Source organism: Drosophila busckii, unplaced genomic scaffold (assembly GCF_011750605.1).
Source record: "Drosophila busckii strain San Diego stock center, stock number 13000-0081.31 unplaced genomic scaffold, ASM1175060v1 chrUn_07, whole genome shotgun sequence".
NCBI classification, from domain to species: Eukaryota; Metazoa; Arthropoda; class Insecta; order Diptera; family Drosophilidae; genus Drosophila; species Drosophila busckii.
Genome location: NW_022872723.1, coordinates 828,475 through 853,890, shown reverse-complemented (window position 1 = coordinate 853,890; position 25,416 = coordinate 828,475). Strand labels below are relative to the sequence as shown.

The 25,416-nt window shown below is 41.9% G+C and overlaps 9 protein-coding genes across 10 annotated transcripts; 5 read left to right on the top strand and 4 right to left on the bottom strand.

The window, feature by feature from the left end:
- The first annotated feature begins 2,863 nt into the window (after positions 1-2,863).
- Positions 2,864-3,352, top strand: LOC108601133 (probable DNA-directed RNA polymerases I and III subunit RPAC2). Its single transcript, XM_017989060.1, has 2 exons — positions 2,864-2,968; positions 3,028-3,352. The coding sequence occupies exons 1-2, from the start codon at positions 2,951-2,953 to the stop codon at positions 3,328-3,330; spliced, it is 321 nt and encodes a 106-aa protein (XP_017844549.1). The 5' UTR covers positions 2,864-2,950; the 3' UTR covers positions 3,331-3,352.
- Positions 3,344-4,026, bottom strand: LOC108601132 (dynactin subunit 6). The gene is made up of 2 exons (XM_017989059.1): positions 3,964-4,026; positions 3,344-3,906 (listed from the first exon to the last, which is right to left on the bottom strand). Exons 1-2 carry the CDS (start codon positions 3,972-3,974, stop codon positions 3,366-3,368), a joined length of 552 nt encoding a protein of 183 aa, XP_017844548.1. The 5' UTR covers positions 3,975-4,026; the 3' UTR covers positions 3,344-3,365.
- An 80-nt stretch (positions 4,027-4,106) lies between these two features.
- Positions 4,107-6,191, top strand: LOC108598536 (asparagine--tRNA ligase, cytoplasmic). Its single transcript, XM_017985219.2, has 2 exons — positions 4,107-4,220; positions 4,343-6,191. The coding sequence occupies exons 1-2, from the start codon at positions 4,187-4,189 to the stop codon at positions 5,983-5,985; spliced, it is 1,677 nt and encodes a 558-aa protein (XP_017840708.1). The 5' UTR covers positions 4,107-4,186; the 3' UTR covers positions 5,986-6,191.
- Positions 6,192-6,288: 97 nt separating this feature from the next.
- LOC108598892 (general transcription factor 3C polypeptide 5) lies at positions 6,289-8,376 on the bottom strand. The gene is made up of 4 exons (XM_017985653.2): positions 8,212-8,376; positions 7,960-8,161; positions 7,780-7,909; positions 6,289-7,720 (listed from the first exon to the last, which is right to left on the bottom strand). Exons 1-4 carry the CDS (start codon positions 8,329-8,331, stop codon positions 6,748-6,750), a joined length of 1,425 nt encoding a protein of 474 aa, XP_017841142.1. The 5' UTR covers positions 8,332-8,376; the 3' UTR covers positions 6,289-6,747.
- Positions 8,377-8,483: 107 nt separating this feature from the next.
- LOC108598936 (pre-mRNA-splicing factor ATP-dependent RNA helicase DHX16) lies at positions 8,484-11,436 on the top strand. Its single transcript, XM_017985701.1, has 4 exons — positions 8,484-8,866; positions 8,928-9,064; positions 9,118-10,684; positions 10,755-11,436. The coding sequence occupies exons 1-4, from the start codon at positions 8,520-8,522 to the stop codon at positions 11,380-11,382; spliced, it is 2,679 nt and encodes an 892-aa protein (XP_017841190.1). The 5' UTR covers positions 8,484-8,519; the 3' UTR covers positions 11,383-11,436.
- Positions 11,437-11,510: 74 nt separating this feature from the next.
- LOC108598939 (protein l(2)37Cc) lies at positions 11,511-13,003 on the top strand. The gene is made up of 3 exons (XM_017985705.1): positions 11,511-11,614; positions 11,834-12,269; positions 12,326-13,003. The coding sequence occupies exons 2-3, from the start codon at positions 11,838-11,840 to the stop codon at positions 12,722-12,724; spliced, it is 831 nt and encodes a 276-aa protein (XP_017841194.1). The 5' UTR covers positions 11,511-11,614; positions 11,834-11,837; the 3' UTR covers positions 12,725-13,003.
- Positions 13,004-14,306: 1,303 nt separating this feature from the next.
- On the top strand, positions 14,307-18,364 carry LOC108598938 (aromatic-L-amino-acid decarboxylase). 2 transcript variants are annotated; one of them, XM_017985704.1, is made up of 3 exons: positions 14,307-14,456; positions 15,675-15,760; positions 16,774-18,364. In XM_017985704.1, exons 2-3 carry the CDS (start codon positions 15,681-15,683, stop codon positions 18,119-18,121), a joined length of 1,428 nt encoding a protein of 475 aa, XP_017841193.1. In that variant the 5' UTR covers positions 14,307-14,456; positions 15,675-15,680; the 3' UTR covers positions 18,122-18,364. The 2 variants fall into 2 exon arrangements, with proteins under 2 accessions (XP_017841193.1, XP_017841192.1); XM_017985703.1 differs by lacking the exon at positions 14,307-14,456 and adding an exon at positions 15,573-15,591.
- LOC108598937 (protein anon-37Cs) lies at positions 18,360-20,146 on the bottom strand. The gene is made up of 2 exons (XM_017985702.1): positions 19,976-20,146; positions 18,360-19,918 (listed from the first exon to the last, which is right to left on the bottom strand). The coding sequence occupies exons 1-2, from the start codon at positions 19,981-19,983 to the stop codon at positions 18,385-18,387; spliced, it is 1,542 nt and encodes a 513-aa protein (XP_017841191.1). The 5' UTR covers positions 19,984-20,146; the 3' UTR covers positions 18,360-18,384.
- Positions 20,147-20,409: 263 nt separating this feature from the next.
- LOC108598577 (3,4-dihydroxyphenylacetaldehyde synthase 2) lies at positions 20,410-22,567 on the bottom strand. Its single transcript, XM_017985266.1, has 2 exons — positions 22,057-22,567; positions 20,410-21,690 (listed from the first exon to the last, which is right to left on the bottom strand). Exons 1-2 carry the CDS (start codon positions 22,369-22,371, stop codon positions 20,485-20,487), a joined length of 1,521 nt encoding a protein of 506 aa, XP_017840755.1. The 5' UTR covers positions 22,372-22,567; the 3' UTR covers positions 20,410-20,484.
- Positions 22,568-25,416: the final 2,849 nt, after the last annotated feature.

Genomic DNA, 25,416 nt, shown 5'->3' with positions numbered 1-25,416 from the left:
CCATCACAGATACATAACAGGACATTTGCAAAATGCTACACTGCTCAAAAATGTTGTTATGTACATATCATGTAATGCTCTATAGCTGACAGATATTCACTCGTTTGGCGCTAAACCAAAGCTTATATCATAATTTCATATACAGTTGTATGTACTATATACATTCGATTTATTCGATTGTCTGATCCGATCATTCGCAATCTAAATCGCTCTCCAGAGTCTTGCTGCATTGTTATGCTTACGTTGTCTGGCCTCACGGCCATATGTCCTTCCGCTCTTTTGTATACACTTTGACATTTTTGATACATAAGACATAATTAGTAAGACAAGCTGAGGTGAGCATCAAGAGTTCGGAGACTATGAGAGCTAGAGTTACCAAATCTGGTATGTACATAGATAATAATAAAATTAATAATAATATAAAATTAAATATAATATAATAAGAAACACGAAATTAAAATTATGGATACACAAGATTAATCATAATCTCGGCCGATGCCGAAGGAATCAGACTGATCGGAAATATACAAATTATAATTTTTCATATGGACATGGTGCGATTTCTTAATCAAAAAGGGTATACAAAAGTTGGCTGCGTTCTTGTTTGTCGAGTATTCGGTATTCTCAAATTGCTGGCTGTTGCTCATCTACCCTTGTCCCACTGTTGCTTCCCGGCCTGTCTACATCAGTTCCTTCATAAAAAAAAAAACGTTGGCTAGAACGTTGGCGTTCAATGTCCTCTTCAAGTTTACTCTTCACTAATACAAACACACCGGATGCAGGCTGCTGTGTCGCTCAGTGTGCGGGGCAGGGAAGGCAAGGTATGACAGGTTTTTTTCATCGTATTTTGTATGTATGTGTTCATTTGCGGCTGCAGGATGTTATCTGTGCTATTGACAGGCAGCCATCGAGGCCTCGACATGACACGTACATACATTGGTATGTTATGTAAAGGCATAAATATATACATATGTATAAGTGTATGACCCGGTGGGCGCCAAATTAAAATTGCCAACTTTTTGCACAACTAAATGCCTATTGTAACTGATTTCTTAAATAAGAATAACTACCAAGGCATTCCCTCAATACATATATATGCATTATGTATATATGTATGTATTTTCATTGCAGCTGTCGCTTTACACACAGAAACAACCCATTATGTGCATTGCGAACTGTATAAAAGGGCATAGCAAGCAACCAAGGGGAAACGAAATGAAAACGAAACGCAGACTGGACCAAATGGCAAATAGCAGTGGAACACTACAGTGAAACCCGAAACGGCGACAAGCTCCAAAAACTAACAAATGACAAGCACATTTGCATGTATGTTTGTGTGAGTTTGTAAAGCGCAGCTATGTATTGAGAAACCAGCTTCAAGTGTAGGCGTGAGGGGAACACGCATAAGATAACGGAACACGGCTTTACATTAGTCACCACCGAAAGAGACTTCAGGGCAACTTTAACAAACAGATGTGAGCAATGAACAACACCACCACCAATACCAAACCAACAAACAAATGAGTCGCAACTCTCGAGTCGACACTCTTTGTACAGAACATGTAATAATAAGCGATCGCAAAGGTGTCGGTGGCATAAAGCGGTGAGGCCGTCTGTTTAGGCCTAGCATCACTGTAGCACATGTACAGTATATTTTAAATATTTAAATAAACAACAAATAATAAGAACGGCAGTTTTGTTAGCAACGCAAACTGGTCTTCTAGTCATACGCTTCCGCCTTTGCGCACGCTTAACGTTGAGTGACGTTAGCGCCGACTGCGCGGCTGCGGCGATTTTTGCGTGTGTATGAGTGTGCATGAATTTGCATAATTTGATTTATATATGTACATACACGGATATACATACATACATACAAATTAAGTTAGTACATATTTACCAGAAGGAGGCGTGTATATACAAACAAATTACACTTTTTTAAGTTTAATATATTATTAATTGTTTTATTAAGTACAAACATAAGTTCATACATACATATGTATGTATGTTTGTATGTATGTATAAGCATATTTTTTCTTCAGTTACTGCTGATTTTGCACAAACCTGTATTCCATTTACTGTTGTTGTAGCTGATGCAGTTTATTTTTGCTGTTTCTTTCTTTATTCCTGGCTGCAGTTGACGCACAAAGCAAAGTTGCAAAAATAAAAACGTTTTGTGCTCTTTCGTTTCGCGTGCGTTTGTTTTTTTTTATTTTATTTTTTTTTATTGTTTTTTTAGAGCATTGCGGCCGCCGCGACGCTTACGTTAAGCGCATTGCACAAATTATTATGTTTTCTGTTGCACTTTTTTTTGCCGCACTTGCGTTGTTGTATTTTGCTTGCCGCCTTTTTGCTGTATAAGATTATTTTTGTTGGATTATATATTTTACGTGCATGTATGTATGTATTTAGCATACATACTCGCGGCTTTTGTTTCTGTTTAGTTTAGCAACAATTTTCGCAAGCGTCGAGTTACAACTACAAACTACTCAGATTTATTGCCGAGCTTTCTTGGCTATCTAATTGGCAACTGCAAAAATATTACAATAAACTCAGTGATTTTCCAATTGTTTATAATTTTGAAAACAACCGCACCAAATACAACGTGCCCTCCGTCTCGCTGTTCCACTGTAAAGAATAACAGAAAATGTTAAAGGAGCTCAATAATAATTAACATACTGGTATTAATCAGAAAGTTACAGTGTCATCCGGTATGTGCATCCTAGAGCTGCAAGAACCACGATAGGGGATGCCTCGATAGTTTTCAACATCGAATTTTTAAATAGTCTATGTATCGATGAAACATCTAATATTTTTATTTACTTCTAGGTATCGCAAAATTATAAAACCTAATAATATCGATAGTACTATCGGTACTTTTGCAGCTCTAGTGCAATAGTAGTAGCGCACGTTTTGTATTATTTACGTTTTGTTTAAAAAGTTTTGGAGCAAAATGGGAGCATTAGCAGAGGTGTGCTAATCTTTAGTTAATAAACAAGTTCAGTAAATACTAAAAAATTATTTTCTTAGCTGGCAGGTGATGAGAAAAATGGCGATGGATCCCGCACATTTGTTTTTATGAACGAGGGCCATACATTGGGCAATGCCTTAAAGACAATCATAGCTCGCTATCCAGAGGTGGACTTTTGCGGGTATACAATACCACATCCGACAGAACAGAAGCTACATTTTCGCATTCAATCTCATCGAGAGCGCGCCATAGATTTGCTTAAACGTGGCTTGGAGGATCTGGAGTCGCTCTGCGATCATACAATGGATACATTTGAAAAGGAAATGAATAGCTTTAATGCCGCAATTGCAGAGAGTACATAATATATATATTTATAGCTTAAATTTGAACTAAAAAACTAAACAACGCTGCGAGCCTTTTTAGGATCATAGTTGGGCTTGCGCAGATGATGGTAGTTTGGTAGCACTTTTCTTAAAAAGTCGATTTGGAGCGTCTGCGAACCTTGTTTTTCTATTGCCTCGCGCTGCAGTGCCTGCTGTCCATAGACAATGGTATTCTCCGGTAGTTGCTGAGCCATGCATATTTGTATGCCAGCTCCAATCACACAGCCGCTCGAGACGCTGACACCACTGCCCACATAGCACTTGCTCTCAAAGACATTTTTATCGCCTATGCGTGAGGCCTCCACGTTGCAACCAACTTCGAAAACATTGTGACCCCCAATGCTGAGAATTTTGTTGACATCCCAGCTGGCGCCAGGTTGTAATCGATGTGTTATGGTAGCATATTCCTCTACAATGCAGTTTTCTCCAATGATGATAGGTCCAGCCTCGGCTATAATGGTGGCGCTTGGATGGACAACACATCCAGAAGAGAAGGTGATGTCACCGCGCAAGGTGCTTTCCTCGCACACTACAGATTTCGGGAATATTTTAATGCTACGCAATTGAATATGTTAATATTGGCTCATAATCTAGGATATTTAGTTATCTTACTTGCTTTCCATGATTATTGCAATATGAATAATACAAAATACACTATTTGTTTACGTGCAAAATACCAAAAATACCAAAAGCGATAAGTTTTATTTTTTAATTGTATGCGTTACTAAAGTTAAGCACACTGTCATCTAGCTCCAGCTGATGCAATAAAAGCTGCAATTTTCAAAAACTTACAAGTGTAAGGTTTCTGCGAATTATTAGTCAGTAATTAAATAAAATGCCTACAGAACAGTTGGCGGAATTAGCAATTGGTAAGTTGCTGAATGTGTAAGTCACAGTGTGGCAATTATGCGAAAAATTCGACATACGTTGTATACGCTGTCCACGTTGTCAGACATACATGCATATCGATACTCATGAATTTTTGTGTTAGGTGTGCTTTTCACATCGGAAAAGCGTGGCAGCGACGAGTCCGGAAATGGTACCGAGACCAAGCCCTACAAAACTATTATGCAGGCGATGCGTCATGCGGGTAAGGAACCTTTCCCCACTATCTTTGTCGATAGCAAGGACCCTGAGGCCGCTGAACCATATGAACCGGCGGCCAAGTCGCAGCTGAAGAAGATACAAAAGCTCTTTGCACGTGAGGGCCAAAAGAATGCTGACAAGATGAAACGCGAGGCCGAGGATGCGGAGAAGCGTCAACAGAATCTGGAGGAAGCACGCAAAGTCAAGATTAGCGAGGATCCCAGTTGGCCGGCTGCGCAGAAAATCCGCATTAGTGATGGTGCTGAGCATCGTAGCAAGCGCGTAAAGATCAACGGCTGGGTACATCGTCTACGCCGTCAGGGTAAGGGTTTGATGTTTATCACCCTACGCGATGGCTCTGGCTTTTTGCAATGCGTGCTGAACGATCAACTCTGCCAGACGTATGAGGCAGTGGTGTTGAGCACTGAAAGCTCGGTGACGCTCTTTGGTACGCTGCAACTGGTGCCGGACGGCAAGACGGCGCCTGGTGGCCATGAATTGAATGTGGATTACTGGGAGCTAATTGGTTTGGCGCCTCCTGGTGGCGCTGATGCAATTCTTAATGAGGAAGCGCATCCGGATGTGCAGCTGGATAACAGGCACATAATGATACGTGGCGAAAACACCTCAAAGGTGCTCAAGATGCGTTCCGTGGTAATGCAGGCATTCCGCGCACATTACTTTGATCGTGGTTACACCGAGGTGACACCACCCACACTGGTACAGACGCAGGTGGAGGGCGGTTCCACGCTCTTTACCCTGAAATATTTTGGAGAGGATGCTTATCTCACTCAGAGTTCCCAACTCTATTTGGAGACATGCCTACCAGCCTTGGGCGATGTCTTTACCATTGCACAGAGCTATCGCGCCGAACAGAGTCGCACGCGTCGTCATTTGGCGGAATATACACACATTGAAGCAGAGTGTCCTTTTCTTTCATTTAACGATCTATTAGATCGTCTGGAGGATCTGGTTACCGATGTTGTTGATCGTGTACTAAAGTCGCCTTTTGGTCATCTGGTGCATGAGCTCAATCCAGATTTCAAGCCGCCCAAGAAGCCTTTCAGGCGCATGGAATATGCCGATGCTATTAAGTGGTTGAAGGAGCACAATGTCACTAAGGAAGACGGCAGTTTTTATGAGTTCGGTGAGGACATACCCGAGGCGCCCGAACGCAAAATGACCGACACCATCAATGAGCCCATATTGCTCATTAAATTCCCGCTTGAGATTAAGTCATTTTATATGAGCCGCTGTGTCGAAGATCAGCGCCTTACCGAGAGCGTCGATGTGCTCTTGCCAAATGTGGGTGAAATCATTGGCGGCTCCATGAGGATTTTCAATAACGATGAGCTATTCAAAGGTTATGAACGTGAAGGTATTGACCCCAAACCATATTACTGGTATACGGATCAGCGAGTCTATGGAACCGTGCCGCATGGTGGTTATGGTCTGGGTCTAGAGCGTTTCCTCTGCTGGTTGCTAAACCGTTATCATATTCGCGAAGTCTGTCTCTATCCACGCTTCCTGGAGAGATGCAAGCCTTAAGCAAGCTGGAGCTCAAAAGTCACAGCATTTACTAGCTAACTATCTGTCTTACAGTAAAAATCTAATATGCTTATCTAATATCTTACGTTTAATGAACACACTAAGCTGAGGTCCCAAACAGTTCTGCGAATTATTGAAATATATATGAAAATTGTATTGCTCACTCCAACTACTCTCGCCTATAAATAAAAAATTTGCAAAGCGAATTCAGATCTTTTTAATTGTATAAGAAAACCATAAACGTTCAATTGATATGCGATATCCGCTTTTCGCCACACAAACGTAGTTTAATTTGTTTATTTAATCAACGATTTGAAGTTTTTATTTTCAAGATAAGTTATCGTAGATACAAATTAATTGTAGGTGAGTAAAAACGCAACGACATCATAATACTTTCGTATATTTATATTGTTTTTTGTGTTTCCCGTACAGGACTATCTAATTTTTACTAATTGATAGATTGAATTTATATATTTCCCCCGACTAAGTGAAAAGTTATCATTGCGGCATTGACATTGGTACAAATTTGAGCTTCTTTTTGATTGAAATTTTTTTTGTACATTGGTAATATGGCTGTCTGTACTGTTTTTATTATCTCGTTGTATTTTGTATTCTGGGCTCTTCTATAACTGTCTTTAAGCATATCTAAATGTAATTGGACTGAGCTCGTCGCATTGCTTGATTTACTCCGACGAACAGTCACTGAAAAGAAACGTTTACAAATGAATTCCGCAACTGTAAAGCAGCTGCTTCAGCTGAGTCTCAGCTTGTCATATTGTTAAGCAATTGCTCAATGTTTTTATCTACAAAACTTTCTGTCACTGGCGTTTCATCCAGATCCATTTCTTCGTCCTGAGGCTCAGCATCTGCATAATATTCATCCTCCTCCAAATCGGCATCGTGAGGCAGTACAGCTTCTACCTCAGCAGTCAAGTGTTCCTTGCGATAATGATTGCGCAGCAGTTCGCTGATGGTAACGCACACAATTTGACGCACCTGGGAGTCAAAGCTGGGCGGCAGCCAGCCTGTTTTTTCATTGCAAACAGCGCCAGTTAGCGGTGTGGGCAGCTTTTCTAACATTTCCTGTATTTTGAGCAGATGTACGTCGCAATAGCGCAGCATGCACTGCCGGGAACGAGGTAGCTTGTGCTCATTAAAGTAGGGGTAGTCAATATCCTGCACCAGCTCGCTTTTGGCTTCATCGGGAGCTGTGGCCTTTTTCTGTTTTGCAGATTTTCTTGAATACACGAACTCAGAGACGCCCGAGCCAAAGCGCAAGCGAAAGTCAAAGGTCTGGTAATAGCGACTCTTGAAATCTTTGCGTGGATCATAGCCATAGCGAACATATAGCGAACGCCAGGGACCGTTGCTGAAGTAAAATGCTAACGAGGGTATGATGCACTTAAGCTTCTCATTGCTCACGCCCGACTCGTAGAGTAGAGCAATACGCGTCCAAATAGGATTTTCTTCAAACAATTTCTTAACCCGCGCAAATTGCTCGTCGGACACATATTTGACCTTAAGGCGCTTGAGTATTTGTGCGTCCGGATGTGTAGGAAACGTTTCCACCATGTTGAAGCTGACCACATCGTGATTTTCATAGTTTGATTTGGCCAAAACGCCTAGCACATCATGCTGACCATCATCAGTGTTGTCGATGCGATAATTACCACCATACACAATATCCACGCGGGCAAATAGCTCTGGCAGACACAAGAGCTGTGATTGCGTACGTCTATGGATGTTTTAAGGTATTAGAGGAAACAAACGTATTTGGTGTCGGATTTTACGTACTTAAAATAACCCAGATCGGTCACATCACGTGGCTGTACATGCTCCAAGGCATAGATTAGCTCTGTCGCCGCTAAAGCATCATCACTCTTTGGCGTATGCCACAATGGTAAGAATTGAAAGTCGCACAGAGCTGCAAGCTACACTTTAGTAATAAATATAACTGTGATTTAAAAAACTTACACTCAAAACAAAAACTGCGACTGCAGTGACCTAGCACCCGCACAAAGTGCTGTGGCGGTCTGGACTTGTCCCTTTTATGGCGTCTGACGGTTATAGAAATTAGCACGCCACATTTGTCCACTCCGTCTCCAAAGGCAGGCTTGTTATATGGATTACTTGGATGAAAACGCAACTCTAGACGTCGCTGTTCATCGCCCAACACCTGCATAATGAAACATTTAGCTCTGTTTAACTAAAACTCAATTTACGTACTTTGGATACATTGATAATGCCGCCTAGCGTGGATAACATGCGCTCTGTGTTTACCACGCGCCCTGGATATTCTATTAGCTCATATTCCTGCCGTGGGCTAAAGCTCAATTGCCGTGACATGCTTATATTACCTTTTTTAAAAAGGTAAACAAAATAAGAGCTCACGTTTAAAGAAATTTCTTGGAAGACAGTGTGTGGAAGTAGATATCGATAATTTTTAGTATTTTTTTTTTTTTTTTTTTTGTACAGCATACCTTTCTTGAACACCGGCTAGCTTGTTTTTGTTTATAGCACAACATTTATTAAATATGTCGAGTAGACATCGTAAACGTACAGCCAGCAGCAGCAGCAGCAGCGAGGCTGACAGTGAAGAAGAGTTACGTTTAAAGGATTTGCGTGAGCGTGATGAGTTTGCTAATCGCTTAAAACAGCGAGATGAGGAACGCACACGCAAGGTTGTGGAAACCACGGGCGGGCGTAAGGCCATAGAAGAGGCCACCAAGCGGTTGAAGCTGGAGCATGAAGATCGTGATAAAATAGTGCCACATCTGCGTGTACAATCACGTCGGCAGTATCTGGAAAAACGCAAAGATGACAAAGTGGCTGAACTGGAAGCGGATATTCTAGATGATGAGTATTTGTTTGATGATAATGTGTAAGTACATATATGTTCGTGGGTAAGGGAAGCACAACTTATAAGATTCGATTGTTGACAGTCTAACGCAGCGGGAGCGCGAGGAGCGTAAGTACAAAAAGCAATTGCTGAACATAGCCAAGGAGCATGAGAAGGCGCGTGAGCTGGAGCGCATACAGCGATATCAAATGCCGCATGATATGAAGAAAGGCGAGCGCTGTAAGTATGTCTAGTTTATACACAGAAGTTCTTTACTAACACTCATTTTGAAGCTGACTATGTTGAGGTGGACGAGTTTGAAAAGCAGCCCAATTCGGAGCAAAAGAAATGGGAAGCAGAGCAGTTGGCCTCAGCACGCTTTCAGTTTGGCGCTAAAGATGCAAAAGCGCAAGAAGAATATGAGCTATTGCTAGACGATCAAATAGACTTTATACAAGCCTTGACGCTGGATGGCAGCCGCGAAAAGTCTGGAAAGCAGCCGGAGTTAAGCGAGAAGGAGCGTAAACGGTTAACACTGGATGAGACTCGCCGCTCGCTGCCTGTATATCCTTTCAAGGAAGATTTAATAGCAGCTGTGAAAGAGCATCAAGTGCTTATTATTGAGGGCGAGACCGGCTCTGGTAAGACCACACAGGTGCCTCAGTATTTAGTCGAGGCAGGCTTTACCAAGGATAAAAAGATGATTGGCTGCACGCAACCACGTCGTGTGGCTGCCATGTCGGTGGCAGCTCGCGTAGCAGAGGAAATGGGGGTCAAGTTGGGTAATGAGGTGGGCTATAGCATACGTTTCGAGGACTGCACATCCGATAGAACCATACTCAAGTATATGACAGATGGCACACTGCATCGTGAGTTTCTGTCTGAGCCAGATTTGGGTTCATACAGCGTTATGATCATTGACGAGGCGCACGAACGTACACTGCACACGGATATTCTCTTCGGCTTAGTAAAGGATATTGCACGATTTAGGCCCGAGCTGAAGCTGCTTATCTCCAGTGCAACGTTAGATGCGGAAAAGTTTTCTGCTTTCTTTGACGATGCGCCCATATTCCGCATACCTGGTCGGCGCTATCCGGTGGATATATTTTATACCAAGGCTCCCGAAGCAGACTACATTGACGCCTGTTGTGTATCTGTGTTGCAAATTCACGCCACGCAGCCGCTTGGCGATATTTTAGTCTTTCTTACCGGTCAGGATGAGATTGAGACCTGTCAGGAGGTGCTGCAAGATCGCGTTAAGCGTTTGGGCAGTAAAATACGCGAGCTCATTGTTATTCCCGTATATGCCAATCTGCCCAGCGACATGCAGGCTAAGATCTTTGAGCCCACACCACCACATGCACGCAAAGTCATCCTTGCTACGAATATTGCAGAGACTTCTCTTACTATCGACAACATAATTTACGTGATTGATCCAGGCTTTGCCAAGCAGAACAACTTTAATTCGCGCACAGGCATGGAGTCCTTAATGGTGGTGCCCATCTCAAAGGCTTCAGCTAATCAGCGTGCTGGGCGAGCCGGTCGCACAGCGCCCGGCAAATGCTTCCGTTTATACACCGCTTGGGCATATAAGCATGAACTGGAAGAGAACACAGTGCCTGAGATTTGTCGCATCAATCTGGGCAATGCGGTACTCATGCTGAAGGCATTGGGTATAAACGATTTGATACATTTCGATTTTTTGGATCCGCCACCGCATGAGACTTTGGTGCTGGCGCTGGAGCAACTGTATGCCTTGGGTGCGCTCAATCACCATGGGGAGCTTACTAAACTGGGACGACGCATGGCGGAGTTTCCTGTAGATCCCATGATGGGCAAAATGCTGCTGGCCAGCGAGAAGTAAGCTCAATTACATTATAACAAAATATTAACGTTTATTTTAAAAATTTATATTCAAATTTTATTTTAGATACAAATGCTCTGAAGAGATGGTTTCAATAGCCGCCATGCTTTCCGTAAATAGCGCCATCTTTTACCGGCCCAAGGATAAGATAATACACGCGGATACTGCACGCAAGAATTTCAATCATATGCATGGTGATCATCTTAGTCTGCTGCAGGTATACAATCAATGGGCGGAGACAGATTACAGTACACAGTGGTGCTACGAGAATTTTATACAGTACAGATCCATGAAACGTGCACGTGATGTGCGCGAGCAACTGGTAGGTCTAATGCAGCGTGTTGAGATTGACATGGTTAGCTGCCTGCCGGAAACGATTAATGTGCGCAAAGCTCTCACAGCGGGATATTTCTATCATGTTGCACGTCTGTCCAAGGGCGGCCACTACAAGACCATTAAGCACAATCAAACGGTCATGATACATCCTAACTCTTCACTATTTGAGGAACTGCCCCGCTGGGTTCTCTATCATGAGCTAGTGTTTACGTCCAAGGAGTATATGCGACAGGTTATTGAAATTGAAAGCAAGTGGCTGATGGAGGTGGCGCCGCATTACTACAAAGCCAAGGAGCTGGAAGATTCTACAAACAAAAAAATGCCTAAGGGTTCCGGGCGTGCAGAGATGACGCAATAAGCATATAAACTGAATTATAACTAGGTCTAAATAAAAATATTTTTCAAATTCAAATGATTAGATTATCGAGCATTACACAGTGTTATCGAAAATCGAGCAAGGTGTTAACAGCTTGTAGCTATCTGCTAAGTTTACTGTAATTAACAGTGCGGTTTCGTTTTGTGGCGTGCAATTGTTTTTACCATTTTACCGTACTTTTTGCTCTTAAACTTGCACATAAATAACTAAAAAGGTAGTTGCGTGAATAAAGTTTAGCAGCAGATTTAAAATTCGTACATTGCATGTTAAAAAACACAGAATTTGGGACTCGGCACATTTACATTACGCTCTAACCTAAAAATCTGACGAAATAAGCGAAACACAGTCGGCACATCAATTATTTATATAAACACAATCATCATTATACATAAAGCGTTTTGTAGTTAAATAAGCAACATTTAATTTTCAACAGGACAATGGCTGCGCAATTCTTCAATCGCATTGGACAAATGGGCCTTGGTGTTGCCTTGCTGGGCGGTGTTGTCAACTCCGCATTATATAATGTTGAAGGTGGCCATCGGGCGGTCATATTCGATCGCTTCACTGGCATTAAGGAGAACGTTGTCGGCGAGGGCACACACTTTTTCATTCCCTGGGTGCAGCGACCCATTATCTTCGATATACGCTCACAGCCACGCAATGTGCCTGTAATCACTGGCAGCAAGGATTTGCAGAATGTCAACATAACATTGCGTATTCTGTATCGTCCCATACCAGATGAGCTGCCCAAGATTTACACCATATTGGGTCAGGATTATGATGAGCGTGTGCTGCCATCTATTGCACCTGAGGTGTTGAAGGCAGTGGTGGCACAGTTCGATGCCGGCGAGCTTATTACGCAGCGTGAGGTGAGCTATAGAAACTGATGTTTTTATAAAACATAGATTTACATTTGAATTTCTAGATGGTCTCACAAAGGGTGTCTCAAGAGCTAACCGTGCGTGCCAAGCAGTTCGGCTTCATCTTGGATGATATTTCGTTGACGCATTTGACCTTTGGCCGCGAGTTCACTCAGGCTGTGGAAATGAAGCAGGTGGCCCAGCAGGAGGCCGAGAAGGCACGTTTTGTAGTGGAAAAGGCTGAGCAACAGAAACTGGCTTCCATTATTTCAGCTGAGGGTGATGCTGCTGCTGCCGATTTGCTGGCCAAATCATTTGGCGAGGCCGGCGATGGTTTGGTTGAGCTGCGTCGTATTGAGGCTGCTGAGGATATTGCTTATCAGCTATCCAGATCCCGCGGTGTTGCTTATCTGCCTAGCGGCCAGAGCACGCTGTTGAATCTACCATCAACCATTGCGCAGTAAACTTTCGTCATATAAGATATATAACTAACTGTAGCATTTACTAAGTACTTTCGATTATGTTTCTATCCAAATATGCAGTTTGTAAACCTGTTGTCGGCAGCTCCAATAATGCTAACATACAGCGTTGCTTTTTTGTTGCTCAAATTTTATTGTTATCGACTGAGCCAAAGAACGCATGCTGCATTTTATAAGGCAGCTGGGAGTACAGCAGGTTGCACTTGGCTAGACTATGAAATTTGTTATGTGAACAAAATACAATAAATACATATTAAATATGAACGTACGTTCCGAAATTATCAATTACAGATAGAAATCATTACATGGGCCCACAACAATTCTACTGATTATTTCTGTATACATAAGCATCAGATGGATTATTGTATACGCTATTTTATGCAATCCTCTCACTTATAGGCGCCAACCTACGCACCCTTAAATACTCTAAATGGTTAAAGCTTTTCATCTTGAGTCGGTCATAAATCAAAGTGAAGCACTTCAAGCACACCCGCATGCTGGATACACAGAAATATGTTGGGGGTGGTTTGTTCATAAGTTCGTTCGTTCGTTCATTGTTGAATGCTATAGATGCTGGGGGTTGTGGGTTGGGGCTGCATGGACAGCACAATAGGAGCCTGTCGCCGTGAGCATTGCAAAATCTGTTGATTCAGTCAAGTGATTTGCCAAAGTGGCTTTGTTGAAATGCCAGGCGCACGCACAATCACACAGCACACGCACACGCATACACATACAGCAACAGTTGGGTGACTTTATACCCCATTAGCGCTCATACTCTACCTCATACGGTACATACACACATACATGAATGTATTATATAAAGAGAGCAGAACATTTGTGCCATCAAATGTGTAGAGATGCAGATATATAGAAAAATTTCAAACATAATTAGATTATTTCACTTTGGATTTATTTACTTGGATTTTTATTAACAGTCGGAAGTTTGGGTGATGTATTTGAGTTTTTCTATATTCTCCCTGAACACGAGAGTCTACAAAAGAGTATCATTAAATATATTATCAACATCCTACAATGTCACGCACTTGTCACTTTTTTTACACAAATATGTATGCGTGAGCTTTGTCTTCCCCTACGCTAAGCTCCGCTCTATAAATTGCGAAACGTGCCAAAAACCTGTCACGAAAAGCGTCACAAATGTTCATAAATATTCTTGCAAATGTTTGCTTGTTTTGCTTACCTACATTTGAAGCTTCCGAAAATCCCAATCAATGGCTGAGTCAGAGGTAGAAAACCCCCCTCGAGAAGAAGATTTGCATCTTGATCGACTACAATTAAACAGTCAAGTAAACGCATTTGATTAACTTTCATTTAAGCTCAAGTTGAATGCACTTGATGTCAGCGGGCAAAATTATGCATGCTAATAACATTAAAAATAAAAACTGTGGTTTTTAGCAACAAATTAAATACAACTCTCGCATTTACATATACATATACATGTATTGATATGTATTTCGATTCTTGTTGAAGCATAAGTATAAAGCCGAACCGGTCCTTCGCCTGCTCTCAACGCTATCCAGCGATGCTTTAAAAGGTCTCACGGAGCGTTGAGCGGCAATCAGTCTGTTAACGGACGCCAGAGCGCACAGAGCTTGAGCTACATTGATGCAAAAAGCTTTCCCACTCAACTGTAAAGAAAAAAAACAAAACCAAAAATAAGTGCAAATAATTAGAAGCAGTTAACTTAAGTGCACAAGCGGTGAGTGTCTATGTGTGTGTTGGTTAAGAGTGGTGCGTGTGCCTCTTGGGCATGTTTAAACAATTAAAGTGCTTTTTAAATCATTTAACTCACACACATTGCGTATACGTAATATTATAAAATACTAAAGCGTATGCGTAATAATTTCAAGTGACCTTTCTAAGCCTGGTCTTTAATCAGCTTTTAAAAAGCGTTTTACCTTGCTTAACTAACATTCGTGTAACATTACTAAACAACTTTAAGCAGTTCGACAGTATTTTTGGTCAGCTCTGGTTTAGTTTTGTGCATTAAATTTTGTTTGTAGAAGTAGAAACAATCTCAATGCCAAACAACTTGTTAACTCGTTTGCACTGCAGCAACAACTGACAGAGAACTTATTGGCATTATATATACATATATAGTTGAATATATACATATATGAAATATGTACTATATGAAGATACATACTATGTGCAGTTAAAATGCAGGTGGCTTATCGATGATTAAACGCTAAAATGCAACTTTTACTCTCTATCAAAAACAAGCTTTTATACTATGTATGTGTACTAATTAAAGATTAAATGCGAAGTGAGCATCAACAATTTTTTTTTGCTTTAGTTCGGATAAGTTGCCTATTTTAAGACTCAGTCTGAGAGAAATACAAATTGCCCTTGAGTACCTTCTGACATTTATCAGCCTTCCGGGGAGAATTTTGAGATACAATTGTGATAATTAAATGAATTTTGGATATAAAATATATATATAGGTTCGTTAGCGAGGAAAATAGACCTATTGAGTAATGTACTTTTCTATATATTAAAACAATTGTCATCATTCGTTTTCCTAAGGTTTCTTTCTAGCATTTGTACTTCTCATCTATAAAGTGCATAAATGAATAGTACAAAGTTAAAGATTATAGAGTATCATTCATTCATCATATTACATTATACAATTACTTTACCCGATAAGCCGTATCACTACCTACACGACTAACCTGCATAAAGAGTAAACTAATATTCATTAATAATCTAAAACGCTTTCATTTCAATTGGCCCTTATTTCGTCCCAGTAATCTAAAAAACTTACAATGAATCAAGCTAATACTAATATTAATACTAAAAACGTGGTGGTGGATAAACTGGATCCCGATGTATCGGTGAGTCACAGACTTAAGCTAGTTAACAATTTGATGAAAAAAATATTTTTATTTATATATGTGCTTCTGCTTAACATTTCTAGATTGACATGGAGGCGCCCGAGTTCAAAGATTTTGCCAAATCCATGGTTGATTATATAGCCGAGTATTTGGAGAATGTGCGCGATAGGTGAGATTAAAATTAATTTAATTCACATTTGTATATTGAAATGACCTTAGCGACGCTTTTAAGATAGGCTATGTTCGGAGATGAAATACACTATATGTTGGAGTGCCGTGGTTTGACTAACTTTTGTTAGCTGTTTATGCAAATTTTTGTATTATTTTATATATGCATATTATTCTACAGTTTTTAAAGTACCATAATTATACAAAAACGCTAAGCTTTTGATACCCAACAATATTTACATCGATCGCTTAACAAGGGCATACACACTTTTGAAAGCACACGCGTTCTTATGAAATTTCCGCTTGCTCTGAACGTGAATGACTTTATTGTTAATGAATTAAATTTATAAATAAATGTATTATGTTAGTCATGAGAAAGTTACATTGCCCCTTGCGTAACGACCTTCCTGTGTCTAACGGCTGCCTTTGCCTTTCACAATTTATTCAGTATCGGTTGAAATTTTTGCAGTCTATTCATTTTAATACTTACTTGTTTGACGGTTGTTGTTGCTACTTTTAATTATTTAAAGATTTGATGGCGTGTCAAGGTTGATTTTTGAATTAACGCTTTATTACCTTCGCCAAGAGTTTTGTTACAAACAATGCATTTGTTCTTGAACACTTTTAATGCGACCTTGTTGCGTAGATAACTCTCAGCTTTCGACCTATAGACTATCTAAAGTTGTGGTAAGTACAGTGTGCCCACGGTAATTAGCCAGTATATGAGATTGTTTGTTTTTATTGAGGTTTGAACTTAAAGTCATCATACTATTTATGTCGACTGAATATTTCAAAGTTCACTCTAACGAGTGCCCTCTGTAACCAATCATTTATTGATTTCTTATTCAGAATCTCACTTTGCAACAAATTTGTTAGGCGTTCGTTGAAGCTAGGGTATGGGGGTTAGCTTTCATGCTCGGTTGCTGGGAATTAAATTGAGTAAAGTCCTTGTGAAAAGCTTGCAAATCAGATTAGTAATGAAATTATTTTTCATTTTGAACGAATCTTTTACAGACGCGTGCTGCCCGAAGTAAAGCCCGGTTACTTGCAGCCACTTATACCAGATGCGGCACCAGAGAAGCCCGAGGACTGGCAGGATGTCATGAAGGACATTGAGCGCGTTATAATGCCCGGAATAACTCATTGGCATAGCCCAAAATTTCACGCATATTTTCCCACGGCCAACTCGTATCCGGCAATTGTGGCGGATATGCTAAGCGGCGCCATAGCCTGCATAGGCTTCACCTGGATTGCCTCACCAGCCTGCACGGAGCTGGAGGTAGTCATGCTAGACTGGCTGGGCAAGATGTTGGACTTGCCAGCTGAGTTCCTGGCCTGTTCTGGCGGCAAGGGAGGTGGCGTTATACAAGGCACAGCCAGTGAGTCCACTCTTGTGGCGCTGCTTGGGGCAAAGGCAAAGAAAGTACAGGAAGTGAAGGCACAGCATCCGGAGTGGGATGAGCATACCATTATAGGCAAGTTGGTAGGCTATGCCTCGGCTCAGGCGCATTCGTCCGTTGAGCGCGCTGGCCTGCTGGGCGGAGTCAAGTTGCGCTCCGTGCCCGCCGATGAGCACAATCGTCTGCGTGGCGATGCTTTGGAGCAGGCCATAGAAAAGGATCTGGCTGATGGTCTCATACCATTCTATGCGGTGGTCACCTTGGGCACAACCAACTCCTGCGCCTTTGACTCCTTGGAGGAGTGTGGTCCCGTGGCCAACAAGCATAATGTTTGGGTGCATGTGGATGCCGCCTACGCAGGTTCCGCCTTCATTTGCCCAGAGTATCGTTATCTCATGAAGGGCATTGAGACAGCTGACTCTTTCAACTTTAATCCACACAAGTGGATGCTGGTTAACTTTGACTGCTCGGCCATGTGGCTAAAGGATCCCAGCTGGGTGGTGAATGCCTTTAATGTGGATCCACTCTACCTTAAGCATGATATGCAGGGCTCTGCCCCGGACTATCGCCACTGGCAGATACCCTTGGGACGTCGTTTCCGTGCGCTTAAGCTTTGGTTTGTGCTTCGCCTCTACGGCGTTGAGAATCTCCAAGCACACATAAGACGCCACTGCAACTTTGCGAAACAATTCGGTGAGCTATGCGTGGAGGATTCTCGGTTTGAGCTGGCGGCAGAGGTGAACATGGGTCTTGTCTGCTTCCGTCTAAAGGGCGGCAATGAGCAAAATGAGGCGCTGCTGAGGCGTATTAATGGACGTGGCAATATACATATGGTACCGGCCAAGATTAGAGATGTCTACTTCCTACGCATGGCGGTTTGTTCGAGATTCACACGCTCCGAGGACATGGAGTACAGCTGGCGTGAGGTGGCAGCCGCTGCTGATGAGCTGGATGCCGAATAAGCAGTAAATGTATTACAGAATCGATTAGCGAAGCTATGAACCAAATTATATTACTCAACGGTCCAAAGCTTTGCTAATCCTAAGAACTTATTCGCTTACACTCCACCTTGGCTACAAGTGACATGTTTAGGGAATTTGCACAGAGCTTTCATCGTCGTTATTATTGTTGTTTCTATATGCTAAACGTATTGTATGTGCTTAATTAAATATATATATTATAATAAATTTATTATCTCTACTGAAGTCCAACTAGAATTTTCTCACTAAGCACTGCTGCGCTTATGGTAATAATCAATGATGCGTTGTGCCTCACGTATGCCGCTATAGCGTGCACCATCAATGGTGCCAAAGCCCTGGAGCGCGGTGGCATCGCCGGCAAAGAGCAGCGTAGGTACCGAGTCACCTAGTGGAGCACCTAGACTTTGTACGTCGCGTGCGCTGCTCTGGGTGCTGAAGTAGGGACGTCCGCCTAGGTAGCAGGCAGAGCTGCTCCAGTTGGAGCGCAAAACCGACTGTGGATAGGGCACCTGCGGATTGCCTAGACATTGGCGCATCAGCTGTGTGAATTGCTCCAGCAGTGAGATATCTGGCAGCTTTTCAATCTCGTCATAGTAGCCACCGCCCACACGAACCTCCAGTACATGTTGACTCTTTGGTAGCTGCGAGATCTCCACAATTTGCTGAGTCCAGTTTCGATCCGCCTGTGCCGCTTGACCTGGTAGCGCTCCCAGTGGACGGAGATTGGACTTGATCCACTTGCCTATAGGTCGCTTGTAGCTTAGATAGATCTTGACGGGATTTCCAAAGCCCAGATTACTAATTGCTTGGAGTTTTTGCAGAGGGAGCGTTGGCTTAAATAGCACCGTAGCAAAGTTTTTGAGCACGCCCAGCGGCAGCGTACAGATAATATGATCCGCCTGGTATAGACTGCCATCCAAACAGCCCACATGTTGCGGTTCCGACAGCTGCGTCTCGTGCGTCTTCCACTGTATCTGACCAACTGGCTTGCCTGTGTGCAGCTGCAGCGGATCCAAATCTTGCGCCAAAGCGCTTACAACGTTATCCAAGCCCGTAGGAACGTAAATTGGATTAAGCTCATGCTGCAGCGGACAGCTAGTGAGATGCTGTATATTCACATACTCCAGACAGCAGCCTAGTATGCTGCTAAACTCCTTGAAGAGCGACTGAAAGATTTCACGCGCCAGCTGCTGCTCGTCGGGCTGCTGGAAAGAGCACTGTATGAGCTTAACGCTCTCCGCCTGCAGATAGCTCATCACGTTGTCCAGTGACTGCAGATCAGTGCCGCTTTTGATTCTGTCGCGCACTCTAAAGCCACGACAGAGCTGCCTAAACAGTGTGTCTATTAATTGAACCATGCCAGCGGGCACTTGACGCTCTTCACCAGGTTGCACATAGCTTACGCACATGGGCTGCTTAAGTTGCTTGGTTAAACCCTCGGCTTTGGTTAGCAGCTCGTACATGGAGTCGTGTGAGCCATCGATGTTAATCCATTTGGCGCCCAGTTCACAGTAAGTATCGCCAAAGCGCTTAGAGCTTATGCGCCCGCCATAGCGTTCGGTGGCCTCTAGCACTATGGTACTCTGAAAGCCATTGGCTAAGAGATGCTGTGCGGCGGAGAGTCCAGCAATGCCAGCACCTATGACCACAATTTGAGACTTGCGCTTGGCTGCCTCCAGATTGTGACAAAAATCATAGTGGCTGCCATGTTGCAGTCCCGTCAGTTCCGCCTTGAGTGCCGTTGCATTGTATAAGCTGCGCCTGCTGGCTAGTTTATAACTAAAGATAGCAAATGCTATTATTACGCAAGCTGTAGTTATTGCATTTCGTACTCACCATTGCATAGCAAGCCCTCAAAAGTTTTGGCTGCAGCTTCACTCTTGATTTTGTAATAACTCAAAATGATTCAAATGTTCTTTTCGTTTGTCGTTTTTTTAATTGAAAGTGGTTTTCAATTGCTCTTTTGATGTATACAAAACATGTTAAAATTTGGTAATTTGTGTAACAATAAACGAAATTTAAAATATATGTGTAATTTTTCAATTGTCAGCTGTTCTTAATTTTTTTTTAGCCTTTTGTTGTGCTCATTACTTTCGTGTTATTTTCTGTAGCAGTCTCAGAGCTGCTGTAGCAGAAATCGGATATCGAGCAAGGGTTTTCTTTTATCGACCATAAAATGTAAATTTTTGGCGGCATATTCAAATTTAAATTTGAAAGAAGGTTAACCAAAACAATGAAGACAATATAAATTTAATTTTGTGTAAGCAATTTATTTTTAAAACAGCTGTGTGCGCGTGCTTAGACTAAATTACAAGCAAATTAAGAATAAATATATTTCAACTCTCTTAACGTTCCAAGGTTTCATTTGTTAGCTGCAGCCCAGACAAATGTTGACTGAGTTCCGTTACATCAGCTGCCTTGCGAGTGATCAATTGTGGCGTAGTAATTTCTGTCAGCTGCGACTCTATCTCTGACCAGGCATATTTTATGTCAGCTGGCTTTGGATCCATGCCACAAATGGCGAAACGCAGAAAGAGTCGATTACGATGCTCAGCCTTGACCATGTAGATCTTTTTGCGTTCCATTAGGCGTTGCAGCAGTTGTGCCGTAATCTCGTTATCGCCCTTGGCACGGAAGCATACCAAGCCCAAAGCGCGGGGAGCAACCAACTCAAAGCGTGTATCCGACTTGACCATATCCTCAAATTGCTTAGCCAAGTCAATGTGCTTGCGCACATGTGCACGCAGACCTTCGGCACCCATTGTGCGGAACGTAATCCAGACCTTGAGTGCACGGAAACGGCGACCCAAGGGTATTTGCCAGTGGCGAAAATCGGGAATTTGTGTTTGACCTTCATATTTGTGCTTTAGATAAATGCGATCCACATTAAAGCTGTCCACTACCTTGTTGGAGTCGCGCAGCCACATGGCTGAACAGTCAAAGTTAACCAACATGAACTTGTGCAAGTTGAAGTTTAGAGAGTCTACGCGATCCAGACCTCGACGCAACTGAGAGCATTCCTCTAAGGCAAAGGCGGCACCAGCATAAGCTGCATCTACATGCAGCCAGACATGATGTGCTTCGCAAATACTGGCCAGGGATTCAATATCATCATAGGCACATGTACCAGTAGTGCCCAGCGTGGCAATGCAGATGACGGGAATCAAGCCAGCCTCTACATCCTGCTCAATGGCTTCTTTCAAAGCCTCACCTCGCAGCACCAAATCCTCACCTGCGGGCAGTAGCCTAATGGGCATGGCAGCCAAGACGCCCGCCTTCTCAATGCAGCTGTTGCTCTGGTCGGAAGAATAGGCAACCAGCTTGCCACGGATGTCGCCCTCGCTTAGCTCCGGATGAAGCTGACTCTCTCGGCGCACTGCCTGCTCCCGAGCGGCGAGCACGGCAACCAAAACTGCCTCGCTGGCGGAGCCTTGAATAATGCCGCCCCCAGGTCCTTCGGTCTCGTGTAGGAACTGTGTGGGTAGCTTCAGGAATTTGGCCAGCCAATCCATGACAACCACTTCCAGCTCAGTGCAGGCGGGACTGCAGATCTACAATGGAAACAAGTCAAAAGCGTGAATTCGTGTGCTGAACTTGACCTAGTCTCAGTCTCTGTACAACTTAACACTAGAACGTCCAAATTTATTAAGAGTTTTAATGTTTATCTTTCATTTACTTATTTCCATAGTTAATTATTGATTTAAATCAATAGATAATAAGCACATGAAAAAATAACAGTCTTTATACGATTCTGGTCAGCTACAAACATAAGATGTAGAATGATGAGCAGTTAGGGTTAAGTGACTCTCTCTCTCTCTCTCTCTCTCTTTTTTTCTCTTGCACATCAACCTGTTTATCAAGCTCTTTGTTTGTGTAAGCTTTCACTTGCTCACAAAGGGCTCTCAGATTTCACCTACCCAGCTGAAACCAACAACACTGAAGCCGCTGGCCAACATTTCACCCACTATAGAGGGATACGAAGTGCTGGTGGGATAATAGGCATGCATGTGCGGTGACTGCCAATGGGTTATGCCGGGCTTGATCACGCGATCGATATCCGACAGCACCTCACGCCAACTTTGTGGCGTTTCAGGCATTTGCTTCGGTAGTAGCTCCACCAGATACCCTGGCTCCACCGAAGGAAGCACCTCATGATCGCGTATATTCTCCAGATAATCCGCAACAAAATCTACGGCTGCCTTGCCAAATTCACGAAACTCTGAGGCATCCATTTTATTGTTTTTATTTTAGTTGCCACTATTTATTTATTATGTCAAACACACAGAGTCGTTTGTTGTTTAGCGTTTGTCTACTTGCACTTTTCACTTTATTGTTTGTTCTTTTTTTTTTATATTGTTTTCTTTTTTATTGTTTATACAAAACTTGAGGCTTCGACTGTTGTCGTGTTGACTCTGGTGAGCTGCTGCTAGATCTGTGGACGCGCGCTGCGATCCGAGCCCCTTTTATAGTCGAACTCAAATGCAGTGGGAACAATACTCCACTCAGTAGGGTCAGGCAATGGCCAGCATTTCGGCTCCCATATGCTTCAACTCTTTACACTTGCCGCGCATTTAAATTATACAGCTTTGAAATGCAATTATCGGATGATTACTTTTCTATTTTCTAATTGAGTTAATTATAGTGCTCAAATCTATATTGTGATTAGATATGCTTAATATTGTGAGCAAAGTAATTAAAGTTTAGTCGAATTCAATCTTATCTGTCATATTAATAATATATGATGCCCATATTAAAGCTTGTCGTCAACCGCCGTCAACTGTTCCCATGTTTCTGCAACTTGAGCTTTTTCGCAACATGTTTCTGCAACCTGAGCTCTTTTACAACATGTTTCTGTAGCTTAAGCTATTATGCAACGTTGCCTCTGCAACTTATCGATGCTTTTTCCGATTAATTGGCAAGAAAATTCAGAGCGCGGAGATTTGAAAATTAGTACATTTGTAATTCCTCAATTAAAGGGAGTTATAAAGTCGGCGCTTTGAGCGCAATAAGATTCAAGGTTTCGTTGAATTAAATTACCAAAATTTATTGCATTAGTAGACTTTTTTAATTGTCCCGTAAATTATTGTGCCTCAGCTTGTTGTTATTAAAAATGGTATAATTCACTAACCATTTTAATAATATTTTTAAGTGCTACTATTATAAGAAAATAGCTTTACTACTCGTGAATAATTTGCTTAAGATTAATGCATGTAAAAAAAAAATAACAAATTTAGTCCTCTGCTAAATGCTGTGTATACTTTGGATGAAGCTTGCTACTTATATATGTATATATATGTACGTACGAAAGATTTAGTTAATGCTAATGTTAACTTATAATATGAAGGAGGCGTGGCAGCGTCGTTGCTGACGCTACAGCGAAAACGAGCTGTTATGCGTTAACTGTTTTGTGTGTATGTGTTTGTGAGTGCGCACGTGTGCTTGCTGCGAGTCGCTATTCAAAGGGTATATAAAAGTTGGCTGCGCTCAACTTTAATGCGGCTATTTGTTTTGTTTTTGTATTTCGACTGAGTCTGTTGCGTGCCTGCTCTAACTTATAAAAACCAATAATATTTATTTATATGATGTATATACAAAAATAAAAGCCTGTAAAGTTGTTTCCTTTTTGAGGATTGAGTTTTTGATTTGAAGAAAACTGTGATTCCTGATTAACAGATCGTTTCTATTTTGGACAATGGCCCATATCTGGCTACGATGTTGCGCACTTACCCAACTAAATCCCAGCACACCAATACCAGCTGTTAGCAGCTCTCCTACAATGGATCCAGCCGATAGAGATGATGGATAAAATGCATTAAAGTAGGGCGATTGCCAATGTGTTAGACCTGGCAGGATAATGTTCTCCATGTCGAGCAGCACATGGCGCCAATGCTCAGCTTGCTCTGGTATTTCTCTGGGTAGCTGGTTGACAATCTCGTGCGGCACTACGCTGGGCAGAACGTTTCTGTGAAAGGTATCGTTTGACTTTAGAGGATTACACAAGCACACAACCACACACACACACACACACACACACACACACACCTGTCGCGTATATTGCTCAGATAGTTGATAATGAACTCAATTGAGGCGTGACCAAATTCGCGGAATTCATCGAAGTCCATGCTGAACTCAGAAATTACAATGCACTGTTTATATTTAAACACTAGATACTGAAATATACGAGTGTATATATCCTGTTGCTCGGAAGACTCTCAGTTTCGCAGTTGTGCACCGTTGACATGCGGATTACCAAATGAACTTGCTGCGACATGTCAAAGCCTCTAAATTCAACGCTTCGTAGATCGTCAATAAAAAACTTTCAACAATACTTGAGCGATATCAGACTTTACATATGTGGAAAAATGCGCACAGACAGCAAGTTTTGGTTACCATTGACAAGATTTATGTAACGACGCTCAGAAATGACATTAAGACAGTTCATAAGCTACTACTACTACCACTACTACTACTACAATAAAAACAAAGCTTGTAAGACCTCGAAGAAATAAAATAATGAAAACCGCGCTTAACTGTCGAATAGAGCCTAAGCACTGGGAAAATTTTCAGCAAGACAGAAAAATATTTAGAGACATTAAGAATTTTAGTTTCCAAACATTAAGCTGATTGGGACTATAGGTACTTAATTTATTTCGTTAAAAAGGTTAACGAACGTTTCTTGTCTAATTATTCGCATTTCAAAATAAAACAGCTCTAAAAGTATTCATACACTTTGTATGCATAATTTCTCATAGTGGTTGTAATACCAGAATTAGTAACATTCATCATTTCTCTCACTGCAGCTAATGGAGCGCTTATCCATTGTGGTTAAATCCGGTTTATAATAACTATTACAATAGATATTATCTTGTGTTGCTCGTGTTGTCATTTGGCAAAAAAATTTTTTCTCGATATCTAAACACAGTTTTATGGGATGCTAAGCTGACCAGTCCAGTCATGCTTGAAATTTGAAAGTCATAGTCTCGAATGCGTATCAATGACGCTTGTCTCTTGATGATTTGTCTCTTATTTATCTCTTTTGCAAGCGCATCTCAAGTTTATCAAATGCAGCAGCTGATGGCAGCTGATCGTTGCATTTCATCAGCCCCGGACTGGATCTGGGTTTGTTTGTATTTATAATTTTAAGGTCATGCTCCAAATTCAAAGACTTCTCCAAAACGTACGTGAGAAAATATTGTCAACTGCATTTAAATTGATTTGTTTTTTCCTTCAGACAGTCATTTCTTTTGGGCAACATTTCCGATACAAAATTGGCGATA

Coding starts and splice junctions, on each gene's coding strand:
- LOC108598536 (XM_017985219.2), top strand. CDS start 4,187: ATGCCTACAGAACAGTTGGCGGAATTAGCAATTG. Junction 4,221..4,342: donor GTTGGCGGAATTAGCAATTG/GTAAGTTGCTGA, acceptor TTTTTGTGTTAG/GTGTGCTTTTCACATCGGAA.
- LOC108598892 (XM_017985653.2), bottom strand. CDS start 8,331: ATGTCACGGCAATTGAGCTTTAGCCCACGGCAGGAATATGAGCTAATA. Junction 8,162..8,211: donor GCATTATCAATGTATCCAAA/GTACGTAAATTG, acceptor TTCATTATGCAG/GTGTTGGGCGATGAACAGCG. Junction 7,721..7,779: donor ACCGATCTGGGTTATTTTAA/GTACGTAAAATC, acceptor AAACATCCATAG/ACGTACGCAATCACAGCTCT.
- LOC108598936 (XM_017985701.1), top strand. CDS start 8,520: ATGTCGAGTAGACATCGTAAACGTACAGCCAGCAGCAGCAGCAGCAGC. Junction 9,065..9,117: donor TATGAAGAAAGGCGAGCGCT/GTAAGTATGTCT, acceptor CTCATTTTGAAG/CTGACTATGTTGAGGTGGAC. Junction 10,685..10,754: donor ATGCTGCTGGCCAGCGAGAA/GTAAGCTCAATT, acceptor ATTTTATTTTAG/ATACAAATGCTCTGAAGAGA.
- LOC108598939 (XM_017985705.1), top strand. CDS start 11,838: ATGGCTGCGCAATTCTTCAATCGCATTGGACAAATGGGCCTTGGTGTT. Junction 12,270..12,325: donor AGCTTATTACGCAGCGTGAG/GTGAGCTATAGA, acceptor TTGAATTTCTAG/ATGGTCTCACAAAGGGTGTC.
- LOC108598938 (XM_017985704.1), top strand. CDS start 15,681: ATGGAGGCGCCCGAGTTCAAAGATTTTGCCAAATCCATGGTTGATTAT. Junction 15,761..16,773: donor TTGGAGAATGTGCGCGATAG/GTGAGATTAAAA, acceptor AATCTTTTACAG/ACGCGTGCTGCCCGAAGTAA.
- LOC108598577 (XM_017985266.1), bottom strand. CDS start 22,371: ATGGATGCCTCAGAGTTTCGTGAATTTGGCAAGGCAGCCGTAGATTTT. Junction 21,691..22,056: donor GTGTTGTTGGTTTCAGCTGG/GTAGGTGAAATC, acceptor TTTCCATTGTAG/ATCTGCAGTCCCGCCTGCAC.